This window comes from Brassica napus, chromosome C3 (genome assembly GCF_020379485.1).
Source record: "Brassica napus cultivar Da-Ae chromosome C3, Da-Ae, whole genome shotgun sequence".
Classification (NCBI taxonomy): Eukaryota; Viridiplantae; Streptophyta; class Magnoliopsida; order Brassicales; family Brassicaceae; genus Brassica; species Brassica napus.
In genome coordinates, this window is record NC_063446.1 from 36,807,359 (window position 1) to 36,826,554 (window position 19,196).

Below are 19,196 nucleotides of genomic sequence, written 5' to 3' on the forward strand. Positions count from 1 at the left end.
ACAGCCTCCTTTGATTCACACGTACAGCAGGAAGCGAGGCAAACGTGCGAAGGAAGATGCGGAAGGGAGTGACGTGTCTCCTGCTACCTCGTGATTGGTTACTTTATGGAGGAATGAGAATAAACGCCGTCATCGTGAGCTGGAGATAACGTCTAACGGCTAACGATCACACGAGGTGTGTGTGACGTTGCTTTTCACCTTTAGGTCGCTTTCATCTTTTGTGATATAAGGAGGAGACGTTGTTAGGGAAGGGTATCAAGAGGTTTGATCAATATTGTAAAGGGTGGGAAGAGAACCCTAGGGATAATTTCTCTCAAGTCTGTATTCGTTTTGATCAGATCAATACAATATCTCAAAATATCTCATAACAACTTGGTATCAGAGCTTCTCTTTCCTGGAAACTATGGCGCCAGCAAAGAAACCTGATGTCGAGACCGCTGTGGAGAGTCTGAGGGGGGAGATGGGTAAGATCGGAGTGTTGGAGAGTACAGTGGTGGATCTTAAGGAGACGGTGTCTGAGATCCGAAGCCGTATGGGGGTGCTGGAGAGGTTGGAGCAACGTTTGAATGAGGATGATGAGACACAGAAGCGAGAGGTCGTAGCGATGTTTCAAGCGTCGCTGCGACGCCAAGAGGAGGATGAAAACTCTCAAACCGTTCAACGTCCTGGCAAGCAGATTGAGACCGAGGAAGACCGGAGCGGTCTCTTTCGCGCGGGGGGGGGGGGGGGTCGGGGCTGCGATCGGAAACGATGTCAAGAGCCGGTGAGGAACGCAATCACTTATCAGGCCATCTCGATCGCACATGGCGACAACCGGAGGAGAGGTTAGATGAGATCACTCGCAAGACACGGAAGATCGAGATCCCGCTCTTCGACGGAGAGAACGCTGAGAGTTGGGTCCTTCGTGTCGAACAGTACTTTGAGTTGGGTGAGTTCTCGGAGGAAGGAAAGTTACGGACGGTGAGGATGTGCTATGACGGTGAGGCCCTGATGTGGTACCGTTGGGAACGTGATCGAGATCCGTTCACAAGTTGGGAGCAAATGAAGTTTCGCGTGTTGGAGCAGTTCTCAACGTCATACGAGATGACGGCGCGCGAGAGGCTGATGACGTTGAAGCAAACGGGCACGGTGAGGGAGTATTGTCGAGACTTCATCTCCTTAGCGACGAACGCACCGGAGGTTCCCGATGCGGTGTTAGAGACAGCATTTATGATTGGCTTAAAGCCTCAGATCCGCGCTGGGGTTAAACTCATGGAACCGAGGAACCTGCGCAAGATGATGAGTGTGGCCAAGTTGGTAGAGGAATGGGTGGGCTACTGCGAACAGACGGCGGAGGCGCAGGGTGGAAAAGGGTCGCGGGGAGGGTTTCCGAACCTATCACCGATGACTCTCGGGAAAGGAAAGGTGGGCCTACAGGAGGGAATGGATCTGGGCCCAATAACATCCAACGGCCCAAAACTGTGTCGGGCCTTGAGAAAACCACACAGAACGAGAAGAAACCCATTACTCAAGCTCAGAACACTAATAATGGAGGAAAAGGGAGAGCGCCATTCCGGCGACTCTCGCCGGCTGAATACGCACGATATCGAGGAGAGGGGTTATGTTTCCAGTGTGGAGGGAAGTCGCACTCGAGAAGGGACTGCCCCAACAAAGAGCTGATGGTGCTAGTAGTTCAGGAGGAAGACGAGGAGGAAAAAGGTGAGGGGTGTGAGGGCATTGACGACAAGGAAGCACCGGAGTTCGCAGAGTGTGCAGCCTTGTCGGCCAAATCAGCCGTGGGAATATCATCACCGCGAACCATCAAACTACGTGGGGCGGTGGGGAATAAACAGGCCTTGATCCTCATCGACAGTGGAGCCACCCACAATTTCATCGACTACCGTTTGATGGAAGAGTTGGGGTTGGAACGAGAGGAGACGGAGAGCTTTGGGGTAATCACGGGATCAGGAAAGGCCGTGAAAGGAGGATGTATTTGTAGGAAGGTTAAGTTGGAGATGCAGAGTCACTCAATGACAACAGATTTCTTACCATTAGAGCTCAATAATGTGGATATCATTTTGGGCATCCAGTGGTTGGAGACTTTGGGGGAAATGAGGGTCAATTGGAAGTTGCAGACATTGAAGATGCTGGTAGAGGGGAAATGGGTTAAACTACAGGGCGAACCTGATATCTGTTGTTCTGAAGTATCAACAAAGGCAATGAGGAAGGCCTTGGAACAACAAGAGTTGAGTGTAGTGGTAGAGTGTCGGGAGCTAACGACAGGACCTAAAGAAGAGACTAAGACTCCGAAACTCTTCAAACGGCTATTGCTCAACTATGAGAAGATCTTTGAGGAACCGCAGGGACTCCCGCCCACTCGAAGCATAGAGCATGCGATCACTCTCACACAAGGAAGTGACCCGGTGAGCGTGAGGCCATTTCACTATCCTCATGCTCAGAAAGAGGAGATCGAGAAGCAGGTGACAGCAATGTTGAAGGCTGGTATCATACAAGAGAGCATTAGTCCATTCTCGAGTCCAGTCCTCCTAGTGAAGAAGAAGGACGGGAGCTGGCGCTTTTGCGTGGACTATCGAGCTTTGAATAAAGCAACGGTCATGGACAGCTATCCTATTCCTATGATCGATCAACTGCTCGATGAGTTGCGGGGAGCAGAGGTGTTTTCAAAGCTGGACTTGCGAGCAGAATACCATCAAATACGAGTCAAAGCGGAGGACGTTCCCAAGACGGCATTCCGCACCCACGACGGCCATTATGAGTTTTTAGTCATGCCTTTTGGCTTGACTAATGCCCCAGCCACATTTCAATCGATCATGAATGAAGTATTCAGACCATATTTGAGACAGTTCGTGCTGGTCTTTTTTGATGACATCCTGGTGTTTAGCAAGAACTCGCAAGAACATGTTGAACATTTGAGGTTGGTGCTAGACAAGCTGCAGCAGCATCAGCTCTACGCCAACAGAAAGAAGTGCAAGTTCGGGTGTTCAAGTATTGGGTACTTGGGCCACGTTATCTCAGCAGAAGGGGTTGAAGCTGACAAAACTAAAGTTGCAGCAATGACGGAGTGGCCAATACCAAGAAACATCAAGGCATTAAGAGGGTTTCTTGGGCTAACAGGGTACTACAGGCGGTTTGTGCAAGGGTATGGAGTCATAGCAAGACCGCTGACGGACCTCTTGAAGAAGGATAAATTCAAATGGAACGAAAAGGCGGAGGAGGCGTTTATGGAACTCAAGCAGGCAATGACCACGGTTCCGGTCCTGGCGCTGCCTAACTTTGAAGATCAGTTTGTTGTAGAGTCGGATGCTTCAGGCAAAGGATTGGGAGCCGTGCTAATGCAGCAACAGAGACCAATCGCATACTTCAGTCAAGTATTGTCGGAGAGGCAACAACTAAAGTCTGTGTATGAACGTGAGCTGATGGCAATTGTGTTTGCGATACAAAAATGGCGACATTATCTGATAGGCAGAAAGTTCATTGTGAGAACTGATCAGAAGAGTTTGAAGTTTCTACTTGAGCAGAGGGAGATTAACATGGAATATCAACGCTGGTTGTCCAAGCTATTGGGGTTTGATTTCGATATCCATTATAAACCAGGGTTGGAGAACAAGGCTGCTGATGCTTTGTCGCACAAGGATGCGACCGTGGAGCTACTAGCAATGACAGTTCCGACGGCGATCCAGTTTCAGGATATTGAAGCGGAGGTAGCACAAGATGAAACATTGCAGAAGTTAATACGGGAGATAGCGGCCGATCCGTTGAGTCACCCTGACTACTCGGTGGTACAGGGAAGGATGCTTTGAAAGGGGCGGCTGATTTTACCAAAAGAGTCAAAGTTGATTGGGGTTATACTGAAGAAGATGCATGATGGTCGTATGGGGGGACATGGAGGGGTTCAGCGAACTCAGAAGAGGATCAGTGAGTTGTTCTTTTGGGTGGGCATGATGAATGATATCAAAAGGTATGTGGCGGCGTGTTCAGTGTGCCAACGGCATAAGTATTCTACGTTGGCTCCGGGAGGATTGTTACAGCCTTTGAGTGTTCCGGAAGCAGTATGGGAAGATGTGGCAATGGACTTTGTGGAGGGGCTACCAAGATCCGAAGGGTATAATGCGGTGTTGGTGGTGGTTGATAGACTATCAAAGTACGCTCATTTCATCAGATTGCGTCATCCCTTCACTGCTACAGATGTGGCGTTGTTGTTTGTGCAGGAGGTGATCAAACTACATGGGTTTCCGAAGACGATTGTGTCGGATCGCGATCGGGTGTTTACTAGCCAGTTCTGGAAGGAGTTGTTCAGATTGGCAGGTACCACACCCTGTATGAGCACTGCGTATCACCCGCAGATGGATGGGCAGACCGAGGTGACCAACCGAGGCCTAGAAACATACTTGCGATGTTTCACCAGTGACAAGCCAAAGGCATGGGCACACTATCTGCCTTGGTTAGAGCTCTGTTACAACTCTTCCTATCACTCCGCTATCAAGATGACGCCGTTCAAAGCGGTTTATGGGAGGGAGGCACCGGCTCTCATTAGGTACGAGGTCGGGTCTACTGCGAATGCGGACTTGGAGAATAGACTGATTGAACGGGATGAGATGATCGCAACAATGAAGGAGCACATCTATAAAGCTCGACAGACGATGAAGAAGCAAGTGGATGGTCATCGTAGGGAAGTGGTGTTTGCAGTAGGAGAGAGAGTGTATGTCAAGATCAGACCCTACCGCCAACAGTCACTTGCTCGACGCATGAATGAGAAATTGTCAGCACGTTTTTATGGGCCCTTTGAGGTGGTTGCTCGTATTGGGGAAGTAGCCTACCGCCTCAAGTTACCTGAGGAAGCTAAAATCCACAACACATTTCACGTGTCTCAGTTGAAGAAAGCAGTAGGGGAAGAACATACAGTTGCGCCGCTTCCTCCTCAGTTGTCTACAGAAGGGGTGTTGATTGTTCAGCCAGAATGGGTTTTGGGAACTCGTGTGAGCCCAATCTCAGGCCAAGAGGAAGTGCTGATTCAGTGGAAAGGTTTGCCGGATTATGAGAGTTCTTGGGAGTGGAAGGAGGTTATGAAAGTGCAGTTCCCGGAGTTCGACCTTGAGGACAAGGTCAATTTCGCAGAGGGGGGTAATGTTAGTAATGATGCTATACGGCCTCCTTTGATTCACACGTACAGCAGGAAGCGAGGCAAACGTGCGAAGGAAGATGCGGAAGGGAGTGACGTGTCTCCTGCTACCTCGTGATTGGTTACTTTATGGAGGAATGAGAATAAACGCCGTCATTGTGAGCTGGAGATAACGGCTAACGGCTAACGATCACACGAGGTGTGTGTGACGTTGCTTTTCACCTTTAGGTCGCTTTCATCTTTTGTGATATAAGGAGGAGACGTTGTTAGGGAAGGGTATCAAGAGGTTTGATCAATATTGTAAAGGGTGGGAAGAGAACCCTAGGGATAATTTCTCTCAAGTCTGTATTCGTTTTGATCAGATCAATACAATCTCTCTTTCTCAAAATATCTCATAACAAAAATCTCATCACATTCATGATCCGATGAAAGAGGTTAGGAGGAGATAGTTCCTCCAGGCACAAAGGCTTTTCATGTCATGGCTACTTCCCACACTAAAGTATGAGCCAATCAAAGCAGTGGAACCAGTACGAGGCCCCAATACCTCTCACGGACACGAAGCTCTGCCTCATCATGCAGGACCCTTAGGTGTGTCGGAAAAATAAGAAAAAGAGGCGTAGGAAAACGTATAACACACCCGTGTCTTTACTCTCTCTGACATGAGATGTCAGTAGAACATTTGTTCCTGGTGACAACTTAGAGTCAACATCGAGAGAGACAGAGGATTGGAGGAAATGACGGCTGCTCGGGTCTTGGTGGGATCTCGAATTATAGTCCAAAGTCACTTTTCCCACCGGAAAAAAGTAATAGCTTTACACCCTCGTTTTAGTGTTTTAAATTAGCGTTTCAGTTCTCTGATCCATGTTGTTTCCGTATCTCAGCTGGTGGAGAAATTGGAGCAGCACAGCTCTTGCGAGGAGGAAAGGAACATGTGATGATGTTCAACTAGGCTCCTGGAAGAGAGAGCGGATACAGTCAAGAAGAACGAAGTGAGTGTTTTTTTAAGGTGAGTGGCTTTTGTTTTCAAGATAAAAACGTTTTATGGATTTGATAAAAAAACGTTTTATCTATCTAATTATAATCATGGCACGCTCAAGCTCGGCTTTTACGAGGGTACTGTTTCTTAGTGCTTGCTTATATTGGTTCTTTTCTTTATGATCAATTGTGGGTTTCAAATATAGATGAGTGTTGCCTAAAGTTTCTGTTTTGCACTTCTGTTGTGCAGATTACCCAGACGGACTTAGCTGAAGCTATTGGTGCTTCCCTACTTCAGTCAATAGGTGGTGGTTACACGTCTGTGGACATGTCTATTAAAAGTGTACGCATATCATTGGGATCTGTACGTCTGCTACAAATTACGGACTTTCTCTTTATGTTTGTGTACCGACGAAATCATCTTTCTTCTACATGTTTGATTGGGCAAGTAATTGTAGAATAGTGCAGAAAGTATAAGAAAATATGAATAAATATTTTAGTGATTGTAAATCCTCTTTTTTTTTTTATTTCTCTATCTGCTTTTCAGCTTATGACAGAGAGATTAAAGCCGGTGCATGTCTAAGGATTACCAAGCGCAGGGATTGGAGTAGTGCCCACCTCCAATGGAACGAACATGCATAGTACATGGTAGTCATGCATTTTGGTTTAAAATATATTATTAATTGCTGCGTACCAGCAAAATAAAAATTAGAATCTTCTTGATTTATTTAAAATGTATATTTAGTTAAATATAAATTCTCTACAATCTAGCTTTAATCCTGACCTTTTAAACCAAAAAATCTTTCCACACAAAACAGATTGGAATATTTAGAAAATGTAAGAGTTGAGTGATACATTAGAAATTAAAGATGGCGATACACAAAAATATTAAACAAACTCCTAAAGAAAGTAATCAAAACACTAACTCTGTTAATGAACCCACATAAGTGTGAAAATAAATTATAGAATCAGTTTTACAATTAGTACTTTTTAAATAGTGGTCTTTTAAAGTTTTTTTTTTTTCACTAAAATTCCATTTATCATTGAAGTTCTAAGCTTTACAAATCCATAGAGGACAAAAAAGAGGAAACGTACACCTCTGATCCAAAAGAACAATCAGCCAAATATGGTACCAAAAAATAGGAAAGGAAGAATTTGGAACAAACATTCTCTCCTTAATCCATCCTCCATACAAGTTTTCACTTCGAGAACCTTCATTAGAGGTAACAGCTTTCATTGACAAAGAACTCAAAAAGCCAAGGGGAGTGGCCACTTTGAACATATGATCTGACCAGACCCTGACCCGTTACACTTTGTGCAATGAAAGTAGCTCCTCTGTTGGTTTCTCTGCTCGCCACTTGCAACTTACACCCAGAAATCCCTGCCATACTAAATTCAATTTGTCCTGCATAGTGAAGAAAGGAGGGCCAAGCTTGTGGACGCTCCACCGCCCCAAACATCTCCGAGAACTCACCAGCAATGATTATATTAGACATTTTATGGCTTCGCATGCTCTCCAAGGACCAGAGTATGACCAGAAGCCTAGCTTCATCCCTCGACTTGATGTTGCTGAAGGCTCTTCTACTGTGACACACAACCACTCCTCTCTCATTTCGAATTACCCATCCTCCTCCCACCAGATTTTTGGATCTATTCCAATCAAAGCCCACATTGCACATCATCCAATCTTTGGGAGGAGGTTTCCATCTCACCGTCTCCTTTTGAGCCCCCACAGTAGTGTCCAGCGTGATAGTTTTCTCCACAGTTTGCGCCTCAAACCATTCCTCAGAGTCTTGTGTTGCATGCTGCATAACATTTGTTGGGATCGGCGCTAAGCTTTTGAACAAGAGTTCATTTCTCGTTTTCCATAAGATCCACAGTATCCATGCCAACTTCTAATCGAATGGGGAGCCAACTCCCGTTTTTCCTCCAAGTGGTCTTTTAAAGTTTATAAACCCTTTAAATTTAGTATTAAACAATGTTGATGTCAACGTTTGAATGTTTTTCTAGAACGGGCAGTGTCATGAAGACAACATGTATAGTAAGTGACATCAACTCATATATATTCTAAAAACCACAAAATATTTTCTAATAGTATAATTCTGAACCAAATTGTAAGTAAAACAATGTAAGTTTAGTGATTTAAAGTTAAAAAATATTAATCAGTTGAGATTAATAATATATTTTCATATTAACCTAATTATGTAAGATAAAAATATAAAAACTAAGTTTTAACAAATTATTTATCAATTTCACATTTTCTCACCATCCCATACATATTCAGATAGTAAAAAAGAAAAAAAAAATCATGAGTTTCACTCATATTTAAAACAAAGTAATATTTATATTTTCAGAAAATATATGTAATATATGTGTAATATATATATATATATATATTAAATATAATGATATTTGCATAAACCTCAGTGAGGTACTTCATACTTTGAAGTTTGATCAAAATCCATCTCTCTCGCATGAAATTTTCTAAAGCACACTATTATATATTTCCATAGATCTCTCCAGAAGCAAAGGTGCAAGCCACAAAAGTAAAAGCAAGAGAACAAGACACGTTCACAGAAAGCATTTCTAGATGGCCATTGACACTTACACACATGTATTCAACACTAAAATACTTCAAAAACTCATAGGAAGATTCTCAAACTTATGTCCATTTTGTGATTCTGTGGCATTTCTTTGAACAAAGGCCATTGATTTTGACCCCACAGATCATACCTTCTTCTGAAACGGAAGCCTCTGCTGGTTGCGGTTAGGGCAAGCTGAACATGCCTTATATGATGCTAACGTCTGCAGAGAACTAAAACCTGATTGGTCTAAAAGATGTTGTTTCCGTGAAGGTGTTGCTCTTTGTTTCCTACAGGTAAAAACCATCTCACTCCTTTTACAAAAAGCAGTTGACTTTGAACGCTGAAACATTATAATTCACTGAGTTATCAATGATTCTACAAAGATTTGTTGAGGCAGCCAATGCCTTTTTACGAAGGAGTAAAGCAAAGAGATCAGTGATGAGTTCAGGTTTGTTTGAAACCCTCATTATGTTTTGTTTTTTTTTCTATCGTTTTTCAAGATACTGTCTTTTCTTTCTTCTACAGAGAAGTTGTAGATGCTCAAAAGGAAGTTTCCCGGCAAGGAAAAGATTAAGGCCAAACCATAAGATCTTCTAGAGAAGACTCTTTTTAGTATATGTATGAAGTTTTGATATTGCTTCTTACCTTAGTCTCTCCCATGACATTGTTGCCTATCTTTACTTACACGTACTAAAAACTTGAGGCATAAAGTTTTGTTTGTGCTCTGATTTTGTCATTGTGTTTGGATTTACAAATTTGATTTTTAAAAATTGTAAACAATGATTTTATTTGTTATACTTAACATATTTTTTTTGCCACCAAAAATCTAATCTACTAAACCGCTTTTATCTTTTGATATCTAATCTATTACTCATATTTGAACAATATATTGCAATAACTCTCAACGATATATGATATTATCTAGACATTTTTATAACAATATTACATACAGTCCCGTTGTTGCCGACTTTTCTCAAAGATGATGTCCCGTTGTTCCCGACTTTTCTCAACGATGATGTGTAACCAATGTCAGCTATACTTCCCCTTCCAATTAGGCAACATGAAGAAAGGGGGAGAGTTTATGCTGTAGACATGGTTTTGCTTGATCAGAAGGTTTATTTATCTCGAGACTAATATTATGTGTTTCTACAATAAGAGTCAGAGACAAGCAGAAGAGAGCTCGAGAGATATGTAGTGCTGGTCCAAGCCATATTCCTAAATATAATCTTACAATATACTTAATGATGTAAAGATAACAAACAATATAAAACTGAAATAAAACACCCACTTTACTCATAGAAAGAAGAGTAAAACAAAAGTTAAAATCTAAGTTTCCAAAAGTTTCCTTAAAATTTAAATTCTGTAATCTTAGGTGAATATATAAATTTACAAATTTTAAAGTTTAACAACAATTTCATGACATGTAAAAGTTTCTGACTTATAAACCTATGTTAAACGGGGCAGTTTTTTTTTTTTAGGACTGAGTCTGCAAGGAATTTAATTATATGACTTATTTGTGAAATAACCAAAAAAGAGAAAATTAGATTTTTAGAGAGGGAAGAGAGAGTTAGGAAGAGAATGGAGGAGAGAGGGTAGGATTTTAGTTAGATAGTGAATTATGTTTTTTTGGTGTTATTAAACTCAATTTCCCTTAATTATATATACACTTAAGTTGGTTAACTTTATAAAAAAATTTCTATGAGTTTTTAGTAAGAGTTAATGTTGGCTTATATACTAATAGTTTTTGTTTATAAAATTTTCATTTTTTAAAACCTATTAGATTTAGTAAATAACACTGAAATATTTTAATGTAATCAAACCTAAAATATTATGAGCAAATATTGCATCATGGACAAAAACGAGCCTTGATCAATAACAAAATCATGAATAGTCTGCTAAATTTACATTTCTCAAACATTTATCACAAACACAACCTTAAAAGTCTTTTTACTCTTCTCTACTCTCACTCGAATACAAATAACTAAAGCAAATTACAAATTGATAAAACTATTCACTTTTACAAAACGAAATTGGAGGCGAAACAAAATACTTAGCGAATCTCTCAAATGGTTCATAACTTTAACAAAGAACCCAGACATGTAAACATAGCCTCGGATGTTATAACTTTTGCATGATCTCAAGACAGAGGAAAAATAATTGTTTACCTAGAACATCCATCGAACACTATCATAGGCAAAAACCCGGGCGTAGCCCGGGAAAAAACTCTAGTTTATATAAAAGCTTAAAAACCCTCTGTTTAATAATCATAAGTATGTGCTTGACTTGGATTTGTGATTATATTTCTCTGTTTATCTTATCATCTCTATAATCATAAGTTTTTGTTATTGCAATCGTTTTTCTGGTGGGGCTAATTCACTATCCAGTTTGTTGAAGTTAGTTCTTTAAAGCACATACGATCCGATATACATTCGGGTCAGGTTATAGGATTCAGTCACTTAAACTCTATTTGGATTGAATTTGATTAATAATACATTGAGTTTGCCTAAATTTTATAATTCTATTTAAAACCTATTATATTATATATATATATATATATATATTATTTTAAGTTTGGTTGATAAAACTTGGAGTTTAGATTATTTTTTTTTTTGATTTTTTTTTTGAAGAAATTTGAAATTTATTGATCAAGCTATGAATTCATTTACAAAAGAATTAAAGAATCGAAAGAAAAAGACTTTGTGCTTGTCTTTACGTGACTCTAATCAACTCTAAACTCTGGCTATTTCAAACCACCTTCTCATCAATCCTTCTAGTTTGTGGGAAACATGTATCAAAGCGATGATATTCTGTTCTTGGCCGCTTTGTCAATGAGCTTAATGAGTTGTGCTACAGTCTGATTATTGCTGAGATGCCTTCGAGCATTGCGCTCCCTCCAGACATGATAGACTGTTGTCTTAAAAGCGAGCCGTAGAAGAATACTGTCCAGTTGACAACGTCCTCCATCCTGAATAAAAGTGAGTGTATCCTGCCAATCTGGATTGATACCTGGTCCAATGAGCACACTAGCGGCTCTATCCCAAACTGAATACGAGTAAGGGCAAGCAAAAAACATGCGATCTCTAGTCTCATCCCGCTCTCCACATAAGACACAATCCTGCCTAATGCCCCACATTCTCATTCTGTCTCCAGTTGATAACATGTTTTTAACAGCTAACCAAAGTATGAAGGAGTAGCGAGGCACACCCTGTGGAAACCAGACACTACTACACCAAGCCACTTGTGCCTTCCTACTTCGAATTTGATCCCAAGTGTCCCTTGCCGAGAACTGCTCTTTGTATGTGTCCATGGCGTGGCACCACATATACACATTTTCACAGAGATCAGCCTGCGGAACAGGTGTAGCTTGAATCTTTGCGTGTAACGCCTGAAAATGTATACTCCGCTGACCCCTAACCTTCCACTGTCCCTGTGATACCGCCTCAGAGACCCGAGCTCCTCTTCTTACTCCAAGATAACGAGTCCCAGTAGCTCCAGTTATGTCGAATAGTTTCCCCATCTCCAACCAATCATCAAACCAGGAAAAAGCTTTTTCACCATTCATGACTTCTATTCGAATGAAAGGATAAGCCAGCTGTCTTAGTTTGAGAAGCTTCCTCCAAATCCAAGAGCCTTTATTATCATCTCTAACATCCCAAAAAGAGCTTTGTTGTAGCACATAGTGTTGCACCCATGAAACCCATAAAGAATCTGATCGTGTGAGCAACCTCCATATCAAAGAGAGGGCGAAGACTTTTTATGAATCTTTAAGCCTGCGCAATCTAAGTCCTCCTTCTGTCTTCGGGTAACATAAGTCTTCACACTTCACTTAGCCTTGTGAGTCTGATGCGGAGATCCAGACCACAGAAAAACACTACACAAACTCTCAATCACTTCAAAGCAACCCATAGGAAGGATAAATGCAAAGCTCCAGAAATTGACAATGCTGGATATCACAGACTTGATTAGCTGCAGCCTGCCAGCAAAGGAGAGGCTTTTATTCGTCCAAGACAACATCTTGTTTTTGATCTTGTCTATAAAAGGCTCGTAGTCTGATTTAGTGACTGCTTTGGTCGTAAGTGTAGTTTAGATATTTACTTATAATCAATTTTCTTTTGATGTTTTTTTGATGGGTAATCCGCTCAAATAGTTTAGTATTTTTTTAAGTTTTTGTCACAAAAATTGCATTTAATAAAAAAAAATGACTAAAATAGTTCATTTTTATTTTGAAAATTTTAGTTTTTATTTTTTATTTTTAAAAATTTGAAACTATATTCTCAAAACCCCACCCAACTCTAAGTTTAGATTAGTTAACTATAAGATATAAAAAAAAAATTACTCTTTAATAGAAAATTTTTGGTCATTTTTGAAATGGAAAACTATTTTTATGATAAAAACCTAAAAATAACTATCGAATTTCTCTTTTTCAATTACTAAATGAAACTTGAAATATCATTTACCGGATTTGTTTGAATAAGAACGGATAGTTTAATCAGAATTTCGGATTTAATGACAAACGCCGGTCTACTAGTTGTTTAATGGAGTACGTCATGCTGAAAATGGCCTTCCGGTGATACTGATTGCGATGGCCATTATGATTCAACGGCTGTGATTGAAAGATGTACCATTAGGTGCTTCAAAGACCATATGCTTTTGCATTATCCTCACATTTCCTAATTGCTTACTTTATTATTGAATGAAGTTTAGAAGTTACACCCACCTGTCTTTTTCTTCTACAGTATAGCTTAAAGCTTATAGTTTGTCTTGACGTACAAGATAATTGCAACAAGTTGGCAGAGTAGACATAGACGTTCATTTAATTGTTTGGTAGACTCTTTAAGAATCTCAGGTGTATCTCTTTAGTTTGAAGGTTAGATTCAGAATCTGTTAGGTTCAGCAGCTTTTTCTCCTCATTCTCTTTGTGATCTTTGAGCTACTCCTCTTGTGTATATAGTTTTAGCTGTATATAAACGAAGAAGCAGATTATGGATGAGTCTGAGAATTTGTGTTTCAAGAAGTCACTGATGTCGCCTCCTCCTCCTCCACCGCTTCCTCCATCTCCAGGATATGGATCAAGAAAGATCGATGGAGACAGCATAACCAATATACAGATCAAGAAGTTCTGGAGGCAGAAGCAGATCATTGAAGAGGAGCATCTCTTTGCTGCTATTAAGGCTGCATCTCGTGTTAGAGCCCGCAATCTCTCTGTACGTCCTTTGGTTTTAACAATTCTTGTGCGTTTCTTAATTCACTTAAGAGGAAAAATGGATCTTTCTTTTGTAGAAGTTTTTATATGATCTCGTGTTTTTAACTTGAGGAGATTCTTTAGATCAAACCAATCGATGAAAGCTAGAGGTTCTAAGATCGATAGTTGTTTCAGGATGAGGACTACAAACGCTTTGAAGAAAGCTTAGACATGGAAGACTCTGAAATTGAAGCTCAAGAGGGAATTAAAGACTGGTCTCTGTTTATTTCTCCTTGACATAATCTTACACCTTTAACACATACTATATATTGAACCACCTTGTTTTTTGAGCTATTTGAATGTTGAATGTGTATCCTCTATCAGGTGGATGAAGAGCAAGTATGCCTACTTGAACCAGCCTGCTCTTGGATCTTCTGATTCACTGAAGAGAAAAAGGTTTTCGTCTTATGTACCAAACTATTTCTCCTTCAAGCCTTGCATTCCTCTCTATGCAACGTCGCTCAATGTCTTTTAGATATGAGCAAAATCTCTTTCAAGATCAATTGTCTTGTGTATATATGTCTACATATATGTGTGTTTGTGTCTATGTACATTCATGTGTTACTGTTCCCATGTTAATGGATATGGACTTTATTGTGTGATTGTTGATTTGTAACTATTGAATAAAATTCAATATTAGTATGGAACATTAATTTCTTCTTGTTCCGTAGATGATAAGGTTATTGTACTTTGGTGTTTATATAATTCTACTCATAGCAGATGAACACTTAGGTCCTAACTGTTGACCAAAAAACGAAAGAAAATAATGTATTTTTTTACTGTTTTTAATTATTTTTACCATTTATAAGAAATATTTTTTTCTTTTCATTCATTTTCATTCCTTTTATTCTAAAGGAATATAAAACAAATTTGTTTTTCAATAAAATTGATAAGGAATAATCTTTCTCTTCATTCCTATAATTTTATTCCTCTGCATTTTGTCGCTACTCATTCTTAATGTTCAACAGTTAGACCCTTAATCTCTATCTATATCTCAAGTATTATTGAATTGTTTTTTTCTTTTCTTGTTAGTTGAGAGGTATGTGAGCCAAAGTCCAACTAATGTTCCAATAGTACAATACTGATTATCTAGTCTAGTCTTAAATTTTTCTAACCAGACCTAAGAAGACCTTATATGTTGTGATCTAGGACCAATGGAATTATATTTTTCCTCAAACACAACATCTTCCATAAAACTACAAGTGTTCAGTTAAATATTACGGAATTGTTGCCAAAATTTAATCATGGGTTGTTGTCAGTAGCAACCATTGATAAAAACAACTAACTGATTTCGATTAATAGAACAATATTAAGTGAATGTAAGATTTATTTGGGATTGATGTAAAATAACATTTTAAGATTATCTGAAAGGGAATTATATTATCTTTATGCTGGTAAGAATTGGATTAGTGATCTACTATTTACAACTAAGGATTTTGTATTAACAGGAAAAAACTAAGGACTTAGTATTAAACATTACCCACTAAAGAAAAGGTTGACTTTTTAGATAGACAACTAAAGACTTAAAGATGTGACCATATCATGTTTTGGTAAATGTCGAACATGTTCTTATCACATCACAATTTATAAATAAACAAAGACAACTTACATTGAACAACAAGAAATTTTGATTTATAAATCTGGTCCAAGACTAAAAAGTAGAGGATAGATCTATATGCTATTTTCCATTATTGACTTACCTTGATAGGCAGTAACGTTATAACTTTCAAAGCCTCTTTTATTTGACATCTCCCAAAAGTAAATACTAAAACAATGTTTTTATTCATCAATCTTGTTTAGAGAATAACATCATTTGTGATCGTAAATGTCTCTTATCGCCATTTACAATTAAAATAATCTATAAAATTCGGAATTAAAAAACTCCTTTTTCTTTTCCACCCACTCCATTATTATACTGTTCCCAAAAATAAGATTTTTTAGATTTTTTCTTCTTTCACAAATATAGATTTTATATATTTTTAAAGTACTTTTGTATATTTTTGAAAAACATTAATTACAAATATTTGAATTGATTAGATTTAATTGGTGGACAGTAATTGAAAAGTGTATAGAAAAATAAATACTCCCTCCATTTCATATTGTAAGTAGTTTTAGGAAAATATTTTTGTTTCGAAATATAAGTAGTTTTCGTATTTCTAGGTAACTTTTACATTTATTGAATACAGTGTGACCAATCAAATTAAATAGATTTATTTTTTATTGGTTAAATTATATCTAACATATTTATTATAAAATACTTTTTAATCTTCGTGATTTTATCCAAAACTACTTATATTATGAAACGGATGGAGTAATAAACTAAACCGTAAAAATTTATTATATTCTTAATAATCGTAAAAATTAAAATTTTAGAAAATCTTAATTTTGGGGTACGGAGGCAGTATGTCGAAAATGTAAGAAACTTATCCAGGAAAAAAAAAAGAGATTAGTGCCAAATAAAATCGAGGACATTAATAATAATCGGCTTAAGTTTGTCACGGACTCACACACATAGACAAAACAAATTAGGGTGAAATCCGAATTACCCAAAAGTATCGGGAGCTAAAAATATAAATAACAGAAAAATAAAGGGCTGAGTCGGAATATTAAAAGTCAAAGCCACCTTCTCTTACACAGTGTCTGTATCCAACAAATAACACGACGAAGAAGAAGAAGAAAACAAACACGAAGAAGATAGTACATAATAATAATAATAATAATAATAATAATTGCTTTATATATATTTATAAATAATAAACTCCAATCACCAAAGCTGCTCTGTAACTTGGTCTCGTTCAATGTTTTAGTCATTTAGATCTTGAGAGAAAATCAAAAGTCAATCAAATGGCGTCGAAATCGAAGAATAGCATTCGTTACCAACCGAGAAAATCATCATCGAGATCGACTCAAGCGTTCAAGGTGATCATCCTACTGCTCGTGGTGATTATGATTCTTCTCGGTTTCGGGATCTTGTCACTTCCGAATGCAAACAGAAACTCTTCCAAGCCCAACGACTTGACCAACATTGTACGCAAGAGCCAGGAGCAGAGGTTAGTGATAAACGATTCGAACTGAATTTTCTGAAATCGATTCATGAGTGTTTTATTTTTTGTGAATTTTGATATATAGTAGTGGTGGAGATGAGGAAGGGAACGGGGAGCGTTGGGTTGAAGTGATATCGTGGGAGCCTAGAGCTGTCGTTTACCACAATTTTTTGGTAACTCAGATTGCCTCTTCTTAGAGTTCTTGTTTCTTGTCTGACCAGATAAAGCTAAGTTGATGTTTTTTGTTTCTAAGTTTAGTTTGACTTTGTGATCCCACAGAGTTTAGATCTACTTGAATCTTCTTTTAAAATTTTGTTGAAAATGGAGGAAACACGTTTTTGTCAGTGAGAAACACACATGTGGTTTGTGTCTGAAATGAGTTACTAAATTGGAATGTCCGAGATGTGATCTTGTGCTTCTTTTTTATTTCTGTTTCTTTTTAGACCAATGAAGAATGTGAGCACCTGATCAACCTCGCTAAACCCAACATGGTTAAGTCAGCGGTGGTTGATGAGAAAACCGGTGGGAGCAAAGACAGCAGGTTTGCATCCCACTCTTATCGTTCAAACTTGGGAAAGGTTTGTTGTTTCTTAATTTGTGTATACGGTCCCTCTCTTTTCAGAGTAAGGACGAGCTCTGGAACTTTCCTTAGGAGAGGACATGACGAAATTGTTGAGACTATTGAGAAAAGGATTTCAGATTTCACCTTCATTCCTGTTGGTACGTTCCCTTTTTTGCTTTAGTTATCCAATAAGTGACGAAAACATCTAAAAGATTTTATCATTTACCGGTTGATCTGACTCGTGATTTTATGAATTTTGTTTGTAGAAAATGGAGAAGGTCTTCAGGTTCTTCACTACCAAGTAGGCCAGAAGTATGAGCCTCACTATGATTATTTCTTAGATGAGTTCAACACCAAGAACGGTGGGCAACGTATAGCTACTGTACTTATGTACCTGTAAGTAACCAAAAGATAAATCTTTTTTTCTCAGATAAATTTCTTTATGCTTTTTTTTAAAAGAATCTTCTTTTGGACAATACTTTAGCTCGGATGTTGATGATGGTGGCGAGACCGTGTTCCCGGCTGCAAAAGGAAACATTAGTGCAGTCCCATGGTGGAACGAGCTCTCGAAATGTGGCAAAGAAGGACTCTCTGTTCTACCAAAGAAGCGAGATGCTTTACTTTTCTGGAACATGAGACCTGATGCTTCTCTAGACCCTTCCAGTTTGCATGGTGAAAAGATCCAACAACCAAAACGCTCTCTTTTGCTTTCACTGAGAATAATAATAATAATATCAGTGTCTCTTAACTTCTATGTCCTCTGGCTTTGATTTTTCAGGGGGATGTCCAGTGGTGAAAGGAAACAAATGGTCATCCACCAAATGGTTCCACGTCCACGAGTTCAAGGTCTAAAATAGAAACTAAAATTTGAAGAGGTAATCTCTTAAATCTTCAACTACCTATTGACATTTTCAAGTATTTATCTTTAACTTCTTTAATCTATTTGTAGGTTTTCACGACAGCTCAAGTTTGTGTATTGTTGTATTTTCCCTTAAAGTGAGGATCATTACTTAGGAAACTGGAGACTGTTTGTTCACGAGGGATATTTGAACATTTTCTACTTTTTCTTCTAAACTACTTGAGATTTTTGTAACTTTATATGTTCAGTCTGAGTTTTATAACTTCAATAATACAACCACGCATTTTCTGTTTGCACTCACTAATACTCCAATATCTGTATATATGAAAGATCGGAGAAGATACTGGCAACAGGATAAGCATCATTTGGGGTTGATAGAAATAGATATAGATGATATCCTCATCATATGCATCTTTGTTAAGAGCTGGGCAAAATATTTGTATATTTGATTCGATTCTTGACCCGTTTAGATTCGAACCAAAAAATCCATAATTCTATGTAGCACAGCAAATATCAAAATAAAGCTACGATAAAAAAACCCTAACTCTAATCTCTCTTCTCTCTCTGGCGGCCGCCGTCTCGTGCGCGCGGTCGCCGGAAATAAACCGTTTTTCTTTTCATTCCTCTCATGTCTTATGCTTTTCTTTGTTATTCTCTTGTATTCTTTGTCTGCGTTTTGTGGTCTTAGTGATCTATTTTGATCATTCTTCGGTCAGATCTTGTAGCTGACGAGCAGATCCGATGATTTTCGACGAGTATTACGTCGGTGTGTTACTGTGTATTTGTATACTCGGGTTTCTATATTGATTC

General features: G+C 38.7%; 3 protein-coding genes across 7 annotated transcripts; 2 read left to right on the forward strand and 1 right to left on the reverse strand.

The window, feature by feature from the left end:
• Positions 1-11,470: 11,470 nt before the first annotated feature.
• LOC125583054 lies at positions 11,471-12,241 on the reverse strand. The gene has a single exon (XM_048749597.1). The coding sequence runs from the start codon at positions 12,239-12,241 to the stop codon at positions 11,471-11,473; it is 771 nt and encodes a 256-aa protein (XP_048605554.1).
• A 1,125-nt stretch (positions 12,242-13,366) lies between these two features.
• LOC125583750 lies at positions 13,367-14,570 on the forward strand. Of its 3 annotated transcripts, none has more exons than XM_048751213.1 (4): positions 13,367-13,546; positions 13,631-13,910; positions 14,057-14,136; positions 14,246-14,570. In XM_048751213.1, exons 2-4 carry the CDS (start codon positions 13,662-13,664, stop codon positions 14,394-14,396), a joined length of 480 nt encoding a protein of 159 aa, XP_048607170.1. In that variant the 5' UTR covers positions 13,367-13,546; positions 13,631-13,661; the 3' UTR covers positions 14,397-14,570. The 3 variants fall into 3 exon arrangements, with proteins under 3 accessions (XP_048607170.1, XP_048607172.1, XP_048607171.1); XM_048751215.1 differs by having other exon boundaries at positions 13,631-13,883; XM_048751214.1 differs by having other exon boundaries at positions 13,370-13,883.
• A 1,952-nt stretch (positions 14,571-16,522) lies between these two features.
• Positions 16,523-18,686, forward strand: LOC106348220 (prolyl 4-hydroxylase 5). Of its 3 annotated transcripts, none has more exons than XM_048751216.1 (8): positions 16,523-16,618; positions 16,729-16,971; positions 17,051-17,138; positions 17,409-17,685; positions 17,794-17,923; positions 18,012-18,199; positions 18,306-18,402; positions 18,477-18,686. In XM_048751216.1, exons 2-7 carry the CDS (start codon positions 16,766-16,768, stop codon positions 18,377-18,379), a joined length of 963 nt encoding a protein of 320 aa, XP_048607173.1. In that variant the 5' UTR covers positions 16,523-16,618; positions 16,729-16,765; the 3' UTR covers positions 18,380-18,402; positions 18,477-18,686. The 3 variants fall into 3 exon arrangements, with proteins under 3 accessions (XP_048607173.1, XP_048607175.1, XP_048607174.1); XM_048751218.1 differs by having other exon boundaries at positions 16,586-16,971; positions 17,054-17,138; positions 17,409-17,506; positions 17,588-17,685; XM_048751217.1 differs by lacking the exon at positions 16,523-16,618 and having other exon boundaries at positions 16,666-16,971; positions 17,409-17,506; positions 17,588-17,685.
• Positions 18,687-19,196: the final 510 nt, after the last annotated feature.